The 15,670-nt window shown below is 41.8% G+C and overlaps 1 protein-coding gene across 3 annotated transcripts in view; it reads left to right on the top strand.

The window, feature by feature from the left end:
• The window catches only part of WDCP (WD repeat and coiled coil containing), a 20,354-nt gene extending 6,638 nt beyond the window's left edge, over positions 1-13,716 (top strand). For 2 of the 3 annotated variants that reach the window (XM_025354590.1, XM_025354591.1), the window contains exons 2-4: positions 3,076-4,911; positions 9,769-9,886; positions 11,895-13,712. In XM_025354590.1, coding sequence (XP_025210375.1) covers positions 3,076-4,911; positions 9,769-9,886; positions 11,895-12,124 — 2,184 coding nt within the window. In that variant the 3' untranslated portion in view covers positions 12,125-13,712. Of the gene's footprint in view, positions 1-3,075; positions 4,912-9,768; positions 9,887-11,894 lie in introns of all 3 variants that reach the window. The other variant, XM_025354592.1, reaches the window with a different exon arrangement.
• The last annotated feature ends 1,954 nt before the right edge of the window (positions 13,717-15,670 follow it).

The raw sequence follows: 15,670 nt of genomic DNA, 5'->3' as shown, positions 1-15,670 counted from the left end.
TTTTTTTTTTTTTTTGAGATGGAGTCTCGCTCTGTCGCCCAGGCTGGGGTGCAGTGGCCGGATCTCAGCTCACTGCAAGCTCTGCCTCCTGGGTTTACACCATTCTCCTGCCTCAGCCTCCCGAGTAGCTGGGACTACAGGTGCCTGCCACCTCGCCTGGCTAGTTTTTTGTGTTTTTTTAGTAGAGACGGAGTTTCACTGTGTTAGCCAGGATGGTCTCGATCTCCTGACCTCGTGATCCGCCCGTCTCGGCCTCCCAAAGTGCTGGGATTACAGGCTTGAGCCACTGCGCCCGGCCCAGTAATTTTTTTAATACTAAAATTTTTTTTTTTTTTTTGAGACAGAGTTTCACTCTTGTTGCCCAGGCTGGAGTGCCATGGCACGATCTCGGCTCACTGCAACCTCTGCCTCCCGGGTTCAAGTGATTCTCCTGTCTCAGCCTCCCAAGTAGCTTGGATTACAGGCATGCACTACCATGCCCAGCTAGTTTTTTTTTTTTTCTTTTTGAGACAGAGTCTCACTCTGTCACCCAGGCTGGTGTGCAGTGCCTCCATCTCCACTCACTGCAAGCTCTGCCTCCCAGGTTCACGCCATTCTCCTGCCTCAGCCTCCCTAGTAGCTGGGACTACAGGTGCCTACCACCATGCCCGGCTAATTTTTTTATTTTTAGTAGAGATAGGGTTTCACCATAATAGCCAGGATGGTCTCGATCTCCTGACCTTGTGATCTGCCCACCTCGGCCTCCCAAAGTGCTGGGATTACAGGCATGAGCCACCGCACCAGGCCAATTTTTTGTATTTATAGTAGAGATGGGGTTTCTCCATGTTGATCAGATTGGTCTTGATCTCCTGACCTCAGGTGATCTGCCCTCCTCAGGCTCCCAAAGTGCTGGGATTACAGGTGTGAGCCCCCATGCCCAGCCTTTATACTAAAATTAGTCTTTCTCAGTCTGTGTTTATTATTGCAACATTTTATTCTTATATCCATTATTATGTATTTATGTATCCACTGATTGATAGGATTTCAAAATATAATTTAATGTGCCTTATTCTGTCTACTGACTATATGTATCTTTTTTTTTTTTTTTTTTTGAGACAGAGTTTCACTTTTGTTGCCCAGGCTGGAGTGCAATGGTGCGATCTCAGCTCACTGCAGCCTCCCGCCTCCCGGGTTCAAGCAATTCTCCAGCCTCAGCCTCCCGAGTAGCTGGGATTACAGGCACCTGCCACCGAGCCCAACTAATTTTTGTATTTTTAATAGAGATGGAATTTCACAATGTTGGCCAGGCTGGTCTCGAGCTCCAGACCTCGGGTGATCTGCCCGCCTCGGCCTCCCAAAGTGCTGGGACTACAGGCATGAACCACCATGCGTGGCCACCCCATTTTTTGTTTAAAAGAAAAGCCATAACATGTAAAATCCTATATATCTTTGTGTCTTTCTTTAACATTTTCAGAGGCTTCACACCAAATTGTTAATGATGCTGTTATCAAGGCCTTGAAATGGGGGAGAGGAGGGGCTAAAGAGGGGCCAGCGCAGAGTAGGAGGGAACAGTTTTTAAATTTTTTTTGGAGATAGAGTTTTGCTCCTGTCACCCAGGCTGAAGTGCAGTGGGGCAATCTTGGCTCACTGCATGCAGCCTCCACCTGCTGGGTTCAAGTGATTCTCCTGCCTCAGCCTCACGAGTAGCTGGGATAACAGGTATGCACCACCACACCCGGCCAATTTTTGTATTACTATTAGAGACAGGGTTACACCATGTTGGCCAGGCTGGTCTCAAACTCCTGACCTCAGGTGATCCACCCGCCTCGGCCTCCCAAAGTGCTGGGATTACAGGCGTGAGCCACCGTGCCTAGCCTAAGCATGTACTTCTCTCTTTTTTCTTTTCTTTTTTTCTTTTTTTTGAGGTGGAGTTTCTCTGATGTTGCCCAGGCTGGAGTGCAATGGCACGATCTCAGCTCCCTGCAGCCTCTGCCTCCCATGTTCAAACGATTCTCCTGCCTCAGCCTCCTGAGTAGCTGGGAGTACAGGCACGCGCCACCACACCTGGCTAATTTTGTATTTTTAGTAGAGACGGGGGTTTCTGCATGTTGGTCAGGCTGGTCTCAAACTCCCAACCTCAGGTGATCCTCCTGCCTCGGCTTCCCAAAGTGCTGGGATTGTAGGCGTGAGCTGCCACTCCCAGCCCTAAGCATGTATTTCTTTAGTGATTCAGATGCCTGGGGGAAAAACATTCAGGGTGAAAAAATGAGGATAATACTTGCCTAACCTACTTTACATTATTGTAAAGGATTGTTGTAAGATAAAATGCAATAGGGAATGTGAAAATGTTCTGAAAATTATTAAGTGCTGTTGAATGTGATAAAGTAGAAACTGATATTTGAGTGTCATTTCAGTAGAGAGATAAAAGCCACTTTGGAAGGATTTGAAATAAGTGCTAATAAAGTCAGAGATGTGCATATCAGTTATTCATTGATTTGGCAGTAAAAGGATGAATAGAATTAGATGATGGAGGAGACTTTTCTCAAATTTTTAATTGGAAAGTTTTCTAACTTAAAAGTTGAAAGTAGCATAAATACTAACATAGCCTCAATCTAGACTCAACAATTATTAACATTTTGCTGTATTTGTTTTCTTTCTGTATGTCTATAGAAAATTTGGGGTTTTTTTTGTCAAACCATTTGAAAGCACATTGTAGGCATCATGACATTTTACCCCAAGTACTTCAACATGTGTATTTTAATAAGGACCTTGTCTTGCATAACCACAATACCATGTTCAGACTTAAGAAAATTAATAACTCTACAATATTTTCTGATATACATTCCATACTCAGATTTCCCCAGTTCTAAAAGTCTTCATTAGGTAGAAGATTTTATTTCTTCAAGATCCAAAGTATATACATTGCATTTGCCTGTTACAGCTCAGTAGTCTCTTAATTTACAATACTCCCCCATCCTTTTGTCTCTCCACATTATTAACCTGAGAAGGGGCTAAGCCAGTTGTCTTACAAAATGTCCTGCATTCTAGATTTGTCTAGATTTCTCGTGGTGTAACTCTCCTTCTTAATCATTTCAGGTAACCTTTATCAAAAGGATGGAGCTGGGAAAAGGAAAACTACTCAGGACTGGACTGAATGCATTGCATCAAGCAGTGCACCTGATCCATGGCCTTGCCTGGACTGATGGGAATCAAGTTGTCCTAACTGATTTACAGCTTCACAATGGAGAGGTCAAGTTTGGGGACTCCAAAGTCATTGGACAATTTGAATGTGTCTGTGGGTTGTCCTGGGCCCCACCCGTTGCAGATGACACACCTGTTCTACTCGCGGTCCAGCAGGAGAAGCGTGTCACTGTGTGGCAGCTGTGTCCCAGCCCTACGGAGTCAAGCAGATGGCTGATGTCTCAGACTTGTGAGATTAGAGGATCACTACCTATCCTTCCCCAGGGCTGTGTGTGGCACCCAAAATGTGCTATTCTGACTGTGTTGACTGCTCAGGATGTCTCCATTTTCCCTAATGTGCACTCTGACAATTCCCAGGTAAAGGCAGATATCAACACTCAGGACCGCATTCACTGTGCATGTTGGACCCAGGATGGCCTGAGGCTGGTGGTGGCAGTAGGCAGCAACCTGCATTCTTACATTTGGGACAGTGCTCAGAAGACTCTTCACAGGTGCTCCTCCTGCCTGGTGTTTGATGTGGACAGCCACGTCTGCTCCATCACGGCAACTGTGGACTCACAGGTTGCTATAGCCACTGAGCTTCCACTGGATAAGATCTGTGGCTTAAATGCATCTGAAACCTTTAATGTCCCACCCAACAGTAAAGACACGACTCTGTATGCTTTACCAGTTATTGGTGAAGTACCCTCTATTGATAAAGAGGCAACTGATTCTGAAACAGATTCTGAAGTATCAGTTTCTTCTTCCTATTTAGAACCTCTGGATCTAACTCACATACATTTCAGTCAACATAAGTCTGAGGGTGATTCTCTTATTTGTCTAAGAAAAAAGGACTACTTGACAGGAACTGGCCAAGATTCTTCACATTTGGTTCTTGTGACTTTTAAGAAAGCAGTTACCATGACAAGAAAAGTCACTATTCCAGGCATTCTGGTTCCTGATCTGATAGCATTTAATCTTAAAGCACATGTAGTGGCAGTGGCTTCCAACACTTGTAATATAATTTTGATCTACTCTCTCATTCCATCTTCAGTCCCAAACATCCAGCAAATTCGATTAGAGAACACTGAAAGACCAAAAGGGATATGTTTCTTGACAGACAAGCTATTACTAATTTTGGTAGGAAAACAAAAACTCACTGATACAACGTTTCTTCCTTCTTCAAAGTCTGATCAGTATGCGATTAGCTTGATTGTTAGAGAAGTAATGTTGGAAGAAGAACCTTCAATAACATCAAGTGAAAGCCATACTACCTACTCTACTTTCAGTGCTCCATTAAATAAAGCAAATAGAAAAAAGTTAATTGAAAGTCTTTCCCCAGATTTTTGTCACCAAAACAAAGGGCTGTTGCTGACAGCTAATACCAGTAGTCAGACTGGAAGGCCTGGAAGAACACTTATTAAAGAAATCCAGAGTCCTCTGTCTAGTATCTGTGATGACTCCATAGCCCTAGATGCTGAGCCTGTTACCCAGCCAGCATCGCTGCCCAGACACAGCAGCACACCAGACCACACCAGCACACTGGAGCCTCCTCATTTGCCTCAAAGAAAGAGCTTACAAAGTGAAAAGGAAACTTACAAGCTGTCTAAGGAAGTGGAAATTTTATCTAGGAACCTGGTTGAAATGCAGCGTTGTCTTTCTGAACTCACAAACTGTCTGCATAATGGGAGGAAATCCTCTTCAGTGTATCCACTCTCTCAAGATCTTCCTTACGTTCACATCATTTACCAGGTAAATTCTCCTTTGAGGAACTACCACTATACATTAAGCTCCTGTAGCCGATGAGTACTGCAAGAAACGTATTGATGAGGAAGATGGTGCTCTAACTGAACTTCACTAAGCTGGGCATGTTGTTATAGGCAAGTTGGTACACCTTTGCAGGTTGGTTGGTTTTTAGCCTGCCAACCAGATAGGCACACATATCAGTCTACATCATGATTTTACCAGGTACATGGTGTGGAAAAATAAATGTCTGCAATAATTCTTTATATTTAGAAAAAAAATTAATCATGTTAATTTATTGTGACAACCTTTTCCTTATATAATAGAGATACTTCTCCACTTATGAAAAAGGTTATGTTGCCGGGCGCCATGATTCACGCCTGTAATCCCAGCACTTTGGGAAGCTGAGGCAAGTGGATCACCTGAGGTCAGGAGTTCGAGACCAGCCTGACCAACGTGGTGAAACCCTGTCTCTAAAAAATATATAAAAAGTAGCCGGGCATGATGATGGACGCCTGTAATCCCAGCTACTTGGGAGGCTGAGGCAGGAGAATCACTTGAGCCCGGGAGGGAGAGGTTTCAGTGAGCCGAGACTGCGCCACTGCACTCCATCCTGGGCAACAGAGACTCCATCTCAAAAAAAAAAAAAGGAAAAGGTTATGTTCATTTAAAATGTTTTGATGCATTTCTTTATGCATGCATATCCAAACATTATACAAATGGGATCATATTATACATGTTTTTATCATGGACACTTTCCTGCTTTATAAAGTATGGCCTTGCCCCATCTTCCCCTTAATCTGCTGTAACCAGCAGCTTAACATGGATCCTTTCGTGACTTTCTTCATGCTTATATGATCTAACACAGGTCTTTGTGTACATAGATGTATAGGTATGTGGGAGTGGTTTGTCATTGTTTTTACAAAAATGGGGTGATATGCACTCTTCACTTCTTACTGAGAGTATGCTCTTTATTTAGCCATTCCCTTGTCGATTGACATTCACTTTGTTTTTAGTTTTTAGCTACTCCAAATAATGCTACAGTAGTACTCTTATATGTATCCATTCGTGTTAGTACCTTTATTTCTGTTGGATTTGTTCCCAGAAGTAGAAATGCAAATTTGAAGAGTATATGTGTTTCTACTTTTAATAGAATTGCCAGATTGCCTGTCAAAGATTTTTACTTAACAATGCATCATCACACGCCTACCAGCTATGTATAAGGCTGTCCTTTTCCTCATATGTCACCAATCTGATCAGTGATCCCCCTGCTTCAGCCTCCTGAGCAGCTGAGACCACAGGCACATGCCACCACAGTTGGCTAATTTTTTTTTTTTTTTTTTTTTAAGCAGAGACAGGATCTTGCTATGTTGTCTAGGCTGATCGTGACCTCCTGGGCTCAAGTGATCGTCTTGCCTCAGCCTCCAAAAGTGCTGGGATTACAGGTGTGTGCCACTGCATGTGGCCCCAACCCTACGTTTTTTTGAAGAGGATTTTTGCCACATTAACTACATGAAGTTTTCAGTAATAAAGTTTTACTTTTTTTTTATTAAAAAACTTTTTTTTACTTTTTTTTTTTTTTTAAACTATAGATACAAGGTCTTGCTATGTTGCCCAGGCTGGTTTGGAAGCCCTGGGCTCAAGCAGTCCTCCTGCCTCAGCCTCCCAAAGTGCTGGGATTACAGGTGTGAGCCACTGCACCCAGCATAGTTTTGATTTTTTAAAAAATTATTTTATTTATAAATGTGATAACTGGTTTGGATTTCTTTCCTACTATGACTTTTTAAAGAATTTTTTTTCTTCTATCTTTTTTTAATAGGTAATTCATTTATTTGGTTTAAAAAGCAAAACTATTTTAATAAAAACTGTATACTAAGAACTCTTACTCCTACCCCATGTTTCTTCAGCCTGGTCTCCTTTCCTCCTTTAGGTAACCATTTTTATTTTTATTTCTTTATGCGGATACTAGGAGACTTTAGTTATGGTTTTTTTTTTTTTTTTTTTTTTTTTTTGAGGCAGAGTCTTGCTCTGTCTGTCACCCAGGCTGGAGTGCAGTGGCGCAATCTCGGATCACTGTAAGCTCCGCCTCCCAGGTTCACGCCATTCTCCTGCCTCAGCCTCCCAAGTAGCTGGGACTACAGGTGCCCGCCACCACGCCCCGCTAATTTTTTGTATTTTTAGTAGAGATGGGGTTTCACCGTATTAGCCAGGATGGTCTCGATCTCCTGACCTCGTGATCCGCCCATCCCGGCCTCCCAAAGTGTTGGGATTACAGGCTTGAGCCACCGCGCCCGGCCTAATTATGTATTTTTATTTCCCCTTTTGTTACACAAAAGGGAAGGTGATATATACACCTTTTCATTTTCCATTTAATAGTATGTCCTAAAGAGCTCTTCATATCAGCACACAGAGCTCTTTTTTCATCTTTTTTTCCACAGCTGCATAGTATTTTTTTTTCCTAATTACAAAAGTAATATATACTTGTTGAAGAAAAAAATTTAACCATTACAGAAAGTAAAAATTTTCCATAATCCAACCTTTAGAGAAAATCACAGATATAGTTAGATATTTTATTAGATGTTAGATGTAAATATTTCCATATTTTTTCTGTATCTAATAAAAAAACTTTAAATTTATTTTAAAAATATATTATTTTAAAATTTTTCTTTAAATAGGCTATGTTACTTGCAAACAATAATATATCTTTCATTTTTAAAACATTTATAAATGTAAAATTTTATATTTTTAAAAACTAAGGTTAAAACAACCATGTTTGGTCAGGCACAGTGGCTTCAACCTGTAACCCAAGAACTTTGGGAGGCCAAGATGGGTAGATGACTTGAGTCCAGGAGTTCAAGACCAGCCTGGGCAACATGGCAAAACCCCGTCTCTTCCAAAAAATAAAAAAATTAGCTAGCCATGATGGCACCCACCCATATTCCCAGTTGCTTGGGAGGCTGAGGTGTGAGGATCACCTAAGCTGAGGAGGTTGAGGCTGCAGTGAGCTGTAATCATGCCACTGCACTCCAGCCTGGGAAACAGAGCAAGGTTATGTCTCAAAAAAAAAAAAAAAAAAAAAGTTTTCTTGCCCTTTCAATTCCTCAGTTTTTTAGTTTATAATGATGTAATCCAACTAAGCTGTTGTCAGTAGTTATCTCTGGAGGATAGAATTGTGGGGACTTTACTGTCTGCATTATATTTTTCTGTTATACTTTTATTTTATTTTATTTATTTTTAGATACAGCCTCCCTTTGTCACCCAGGCTGGAGTGCAGTGGCGCGATCTTGGCTCACTGCAACATCCGCCTCCTGGGTTCAAGCGATTCTCGTGCCTCAGCCACCCAGGTAGCTGGGATTACAGGTGTGCACATCTACGCCCAGCTAATTTTTGTATTTATAGTAGAGACGAGGTTTCACCATGTTGGCCAGGCTGGTCTCAAACTCCTGACCTCAAGTGATCCACCGGCTTTGGCCTCCCAAAGTGCTGGGATTAGGCATGAGCCACCACACCTGGCCCTATTATACTTTTAAAAAGTTGATCATGTCTTCCTTTTGTAATGAGAAAAATAAAAGTTAAAAAAACAAAATAATCAAAAGCAAGAAATAGTTTCCCCTGTAATTTCAGAAGTTACATTTCATAAGAGGTGAAATAAACGATTTGTTGTTTTTGACTTTTACAGTTTATTCCTATGACTTCATTTAAAAATATTAGTGGGGTGCAGCACACCAACATGGCATAGGTATACATATGTAACAAACCTGCACGTTGTGCACATGTACCCTAGAACTTAAAGTATAATAATAATAATTTAAAAAAAAATTAGTGGACATATTTTTTGAGTGGTTCATCCTACCACAATGACGTATAATTTATTTTCTTTTTACAAGATGGGGTCTTGCCATGTTGCCCAGGCTGCTCTCCAACACCTGGGCTCAAGCAATCCATATACTTTGGTCTCCCAAAGTGCTTAACAACAAAATAAATTAGACATATAACTTATACAACTGTCCTTTATATTTATTTATTTATTTGTTTATTTATTTGTTTATTTATTTATTTATTATTTATTTATTGAGATGGAGTCTGTCTCTGTCACCCAGCCTGGAGTACAGTGGCGCCTTCTCAGCTCACTGCAACCTCTGCCTCCTGGGTTCTGGTGAGTCTCCTACCTCAGCCTCCTGAGTAGCTGGGACTACAAGCGTGTGTCACCACGCCTGGCTAACTTTTTATTTTTGTAAAGACATGGTTTTGCCATGTTGCCCTGACTGGTCTTGAACTTCTGGGCTCAAATCATCTGTCCATCTTAGCCTCCCAAACTTTTGGGACTAAGGGGTGAGTCACTGTGCCCAGCCAATGTTTAATGACTTTACAATTTACAAATCATTTATTTTTATTAGTGCTTTTTCTAAGCTGTGTGAATTTTGACCACAGTTTGTTTATTTTATGTAAATCCTCTGCTACTCTACCACTTAGGACACTCAGCATTTTTTTTCCTAGTAAACCATGAAGTGTCTAAGCTGTATCTGAAACAGCCAAGCAGCTGTTCTCACCGTCAGATTGTGTCTCTCAGGCTGCTGTCCATCATCCTTTTAGTGTTATTAGTTGTATTCTAGGAGAGCCAGTTCCTAATGATGAAGAACCCTGAGGAAAGAGTAGAACAAAAGGAAAAATAAATTAAGGCTATTTTGTTTGGATTTTTTAGTTGTATTAAATAATGTAGCAAAGAGCTCCTTAAACCTGAAGTCCAGTTGATTAGTGGTAATAGATAAGTTTTTTTTTGAAAAGTATTTACACATTCCTTTCTCAAGAAATGTTAACTCCATTACTTCTGCAATCAGTTTAACAACTTTTATTTTTTATTTGCAGAAACCTTATTATCTAGGTCCTGTTGTTGAAAAAAGAGCGGTGCTTCTCTGTGATGGTAAACTAAGGCTCAGTACAGTTCAGCAGACTTTTGGCCTTTCTCTCATTGAAATGCTGCATGGTAGGTCATGTTCAGAAATTGACCCTACCTAACATCCTTGCCTCCCCCACCATCTATTTTAACTACGCCAGTAATGAAAATGAGGGGTACCAACCATTCAGTAATTCTAGATAGTTAACAAGTAATTTATTATTATTATTATTATTATTATTGAGACAGGGTCTTCCTCTGTTGCCCAGGCCAGAGTGCCATGGTGTGATCATAGCTCACTGCAGCCTCGAAATCCTGATCTCAAGCAATCCTCCTATCTCAGACTCCTACCTAGCGAGAACTATAGGTGTTCACCACCATGCCCAGCCAAGTTTTTTTTTTGTTTTTTACTTTTTTTTGGAGATGGAGTCTTGCTCTGTCACCCAGGCTGGAGTGCAGTGGCGCAATCCTGGCTCACTGCGACCTCCGCCTCCCGGGTTCAAGCAGTTCTCCTGTCTTAGCTTCCTGAGTAGCTGGGACTACAGGCACACGCCGTCACACCTGGCTAATTTTTTGTATTTTAGTAGAGACGGGGTTTCACTGTGTTGCCCAGGCTGGTCTCTAACTCCTGAGCTAAGGCAATCTGCCCGCCTTGGCCTCCCAAAATGCTGGGATTACAGACGTGAGCCACCGCACCCAGCCTCAGCCAAATTAAAAAAAAAAAATTTTGGAGATAATGGGATCTCACTCTGTTGCCCAGGCTGGTCTTGAACTCCTGACCTCAAGTAATCCTCCCACTTTGGCCTCCCAAAGTGCTATGATTACAGGCATAAGCCACCACACCCAGCCTTAAGTATTATTAATTGCCTACTATATACCCAGGCCTAGTATAGGTGCCAAAACATATGGAAAATATACACCCTGTCCTTAGGGAACTTACAGCCTAGCTGGAAAAGTTAAATGTACATCTGAAAAAATTAGAAAAGAGTTACAAAGCAGTGTATAACAACTGCAAGAAAGTAACAGAAAGCCTCAATATTTATTTATATTGCACTAAAGTGTAATGATCATAGCAGCATTGCAGAATATTTCTTTCTTTTTTTTTTTTTGAGACCGAGTCTCGCTCTGTCACCCAGGCTGGAGTGCAGTGGCACGGTCTTGGCTCACTGCAACCTCTGCCTCCTGGTTTCAAGTGGTTCTCCTGCCTCAGTCTCCCGAGTAGCTGGGACTACAGGCACGTGCCATCACGCCCTGCTAATTTTTTGTATTTTGGGTAGAGGTGGGGTTTCACCATGTTAGCCAGGATGGTCTTGATCTCCTGACCTCAAGATCTGCCCACCTTGGCCTCCCAAAGTGGTGGATTCTAGGCGTAAGCCACCACACCCAGCCTGCAGAATATTTCTTTGAAGAGTTGCCATTCTAACATGGAGTAAACATGGATGTTCAAAGGATACTCCTAAGTGGCAAGGGACTGAGTCATGCCAGATTCATCAGATGTGGTGCATGGTTGTTTTCTTATGCCTCATTCTTGTAACAGTAGCCACCACATTGAACATCAAGTATCGTTTCATTTTTTTCCCCTTTTTCCCCTACCTGACCCTAAGTAATGCCCAGTCTTCCTAATACCCCATTCTCTGTAAAATCTGATAAGGATTGAGTTGAATATTATCAACTACTGTATTCCTTCACTCAGAAAAAAAAATTTGTAGTCATATGTTTCTTTTTTTTTTTCCTTTTTTTTTTTTTTTGAGACGGAGTCTTGCTCTGTCGCCCAGGCTGGAGTGCAGTGGCCGAATCTCAGCTCACTGCAAGCTCCGCCTCCCAGGTTTACGCTATTCTCCTGCCTCAGCCTCCCGAGTAGCTGGGACTACAGGCGCCCGCCACCTCGCCCAGCTAGTTTTTTGTATTTTTTAGTAGAGAGAGGGTTTCACCGTGTTAGCCAGGATGATCTCGATCTCCTGACCTCATGATCCACCCGTCTTGGCCTCCCAAAACGCTGGGATTACAGGCTTGAGCCACCGCGCCCGGCCTGTAGTCGTATGTTTCATCATAAGAATAATATATACTAAATTGCCTATGTATTTATTTTTATTTGCAGATTCTCACTGGGTTCTTCTCACTGCTGATAATGAGGGCTTTATCCCGTTAACCTTCACAGCCACACAGGAAATAATCATAAGAGATGGCAGCCTGTCCAGGTCAGATGTCTTCAGAGACTCTTTTTCCCGCAGTCCAGATTCTGTTTCTTCTCTTAAAGTCTTTACAGGCCTTGCTGCCCCCAGTTTAGATACCACTGGCTGTTCTAACCATGTAGATGGCATGGCCTGATATCTGCAGTGTCCTTGCTGTGTAGTTCTTCAGATGAGACCTTTACAAACAAGGCCTGCCTGCCACTGTGGACACTCACCAATGAGACTCGCACTGCACTCAGGCGAAGCACTTGCTATGGTTGGCTCTCCTGGTTTCCCCCCGTTTCCCCTGGGCTGAGGCTTGCTGCTGTGTAGCAGAGCTCAGTCTTTATTAGATGGCTCCGAAAGTGGTGTTTATGTATTCATGACTGTGTGGTTTTGACTAAGGGCAGAATTCCCAGAACAAAACAATATTATGGTGCTATATGGATTGTTTTATGATTTCTCTGAGACTTTGTGTCCCTTGTCCAAAGCTGCGTTGAAGCTGTCTTAGGCACACTTCAAAGATACCTCGGCATTGTTATAGGTCTTTTTCCGGGCTTCAAGAGGAGGGTGAGGAGTCAGCTGGGGGGCATGTGCTCTAGCATATTAACCTCAAACCAGCAAGAATTAGCAGAGCTCAAAGGAGGACCAGAAACCCACTGGCTTCCGCTCCCAGGAACAGGAAGTGGCTCTGATGTTGCCTGGACCTCCCAGAATTTAAACCTAACACTCTTGCTTCCTTAACAAATTCTGGCTGACAAAGGTCCAGGTACTCTTAAAAACTGACCCTGGGAAAATTTTGAATGAAATTTCAAGGGAATTTGTCCCCTCTGGGCTCCACTGAGATTGTGCCAGTGCTGCTAGCACACTGTCGAGCCCAGGGAAGTCCTACTGCAGGATCCTGTGCTGTGGCTACTCATGAGTGTCCCTGAAATACCTTTTTTTTTTTTTTTTAAATCTAGTTTTGGGATCATACAAGTTTCCTGTTTTTCTCCCAGTAGTCAGCTCCCTTAGTTAACTTGTCACTTTAATTTGGTATTTTTATTTTCTCTCCTTTCAAATCTTAGAGACCAGCAGAGAATCTGGGAGAGAAAGTATTTCAGGATGTTGGAAATTTAAGTGAATCTGAGGTAGTTCTAAAAAGTGCCATTTTGTTTCATTTATGGGCTAAAGTATCAGCTTAGTCAGGTAAGAGCCCTGACCCCCTTCAGATGGACACACTACTTCTGACTGCCTTCAGATGGAATCACAGATTTCAGTCAGGGCAGCATAACAAATTGATCAGTGTATGGCTAGGCGTCTGCAGATAAATTGTTTCATCTGTAGAAGCTCCATTAGCATATACGCTTCCTTTTTCCCCCTTCCTTTAAAATCATCTGGAAAGAAACTGTTTTGTGCCCTTGGGGACTCCTGTCTGTCTGTTACAGTTTACCAAGATGGAGCTGGGTTAGGAAAGAAGTGAGGGCCCATTTTGTGGTTCAAGTGCACTAGACAGCTGCTGGGGTAATGGAAGCAGAGGCGATGTCTGTAATCAGCTGTGGGAGAGCGGTGACTGAGAACAGTCTGAGGTCTCTGCTTGGAAGTATCTGGGGTGTGATGAAATCACAATTATCTTGAAGCCTAAGAGGGGACTACAGGACTGTTAACTAAGATAATGTAGGCGCCTAAAAGGGTATGTTACAGTCACCATTTCTCAGGTCAAAATACTGTGAATAAGTCTTCAATAAAATCACTAATGGTTATTGTGGCTGTTTTGGATGTTTTGGTAGTATTTTCTTTGTGATTATTGCTGCTATAGAGGAACCGGCAATAATCTTGAAGTTATATATGCATATGTTATCTGTATTCCTTCTTCGGGTGGACAGTCCAGAATATAAATGATTCTTTACAACAAATCTGATTCCATGACAACTCTCATACAAGAGATGTTTCCTTGGCCTCTGCTATTATTGCAGTCACTGGAACAATAGAAAATGATCCCGTATTTGCTGGCTTTGGAGGCAGGGAGAGAAGAGCTAAATTCCTCAAAGTATTGTTTAATGTTCTACTGAAAATATTTATCATAAAGATATTTTTACAAATCCCATTTTGCATTCAAGTTTTTCTAAATTCTGAATGGGTATTATGTGATACGTATTACATATATGTGTAACATAAGGTATAGGAAGGCTTAAATAATAACATGAGTCCAGGCGCAGTGGCTCACGACTATAATACCAACACTTTTGGAGGCCGAGGCGGGTGGATCATGAGGTCAGGAGATTGAGACCATCCTGGGCTAACATGATGAAACCCTGTCTCTACTGAAAATACAAAAAATTAGCCAGGCGTGGTGGCAGGCCTCTGTAATCCCAGCTACTTGGGAGGCTGAGGCAGGAGAATCACGTGAACCCGGGAGGCAGAGGTTGCAGTGAGCCGAGATTGTGCCACTGCACTCCAGCTTGGGCGACAGAGCGAGAGAGAAAAAAAAAAAAAAAAAAAAGAAAAAAAAATATATATATATATAAATAAAAAAATAAATAAAATGAACCACCCATGGCCTAACTGAAGAACCAGAACATGACCAGAAACCACTCAAGCTGCTGTCCTTGTTCCTATCTCCATAGCTTTGCCTCAGACGTAACTATCCTGATTGTTGTAATTATCAGTTCTTCATTCCTTTTCTTTCTTTACAAAAGGAGTTTTACAACCACATATACACATTGGCTGAAACAATGTGATTTTTATTTTTGCTTGTTTTGAGCTTTATACAAATGGTATATATTATATATAGTCTTCGGTGACTTACTTTTTATTCTCTCAGCGTTGGTGCTAAGATTCATCCTTGTTGTGTGCATGTTATATTATTTTCACTGTTTTGAATTGCCACAATTTATCCATTTTCCTGCCATGGACATTTGGATTGTTCCTTGGATTTATTTTTGAAGTTATAAACAATACTGCTTTGAGTATTCTCATAAATGCCTCCTGATCCAAGTGTTTGAAAAGTCTCATTAGGGTCTTTTACCTAGAAATGGAATTGCTGGATCACGAGGTATAAGTTCACCTTGATGAGATAATACCAAGTTATTTTCCAAGATGGTTATATCACTTTCACTCCCAACAGCAATGTATCAGAGCTTCTATTCTACATTCTCAACTTGGGACTGTCTAGGAGTTTTAAATGCTGTCTCACTGTCACCCTTATTTTATTTTATTTTTATTTTGTTTTTGTTTGTTTTTTTTTTTGTTTTTTTTGAGTCAGAGTCTTGCTCTGTTGCCCAGGCTGGACTGCAATGGCACAATCTCAGCTCACTGCAACCTCTGCCTCCCGGGTTCAAGAATTCTCCTGTCAGCCTCCTGAGCTGGGATTACAGGTGCCCACCACCACACCTAGCTAATTTTTGTATTTTTAGTAGAGATGGGGTTTCACCATATTGGCTAGGCTTGTCTCGAACTCTTGACCTCAAACGATCCACATGCCTCGGCCTCCCAACGTGCTGGGATTACAGATGTGAGCCACCGCGCCCGGCCCCTTAGTTTTACTTACAGACCGGCAGTGAGTTTGAGCATCATTTCACAGATGTTTATGGGCTGTTCAAGTTTTCTTTTGCAAAATTCTTGATTATATCATTGGCTCAATTTTCATGTTGAGTTGTTAGGATTCTTTATATATCTAGATGTTGCTAGTGTCTTCATCCACTTTGTGGACCTATCTTTGCCT

The sequence above is a fragment of the Theropithecus gelada genome, chromosome 13, assembly GCF_003255815.1.
Source record: "Theropithecus gelada isolate Dixy chromosome 13, Tgel_1.0, whole genome shotgun sequence".
In the NCBI taxonomy this organism is placed as follows: Eukaryota; Metazoa; Chordata; class Mammalia; order Primates; family Cercopithecidae; genus Theropithecus; species Theropithecus gelada.
The sequence above is the reverse complement of the archived record's forward strand: the minus strand, read 5'-3'. Positions and strand labels throughout refer to the sequence as shown.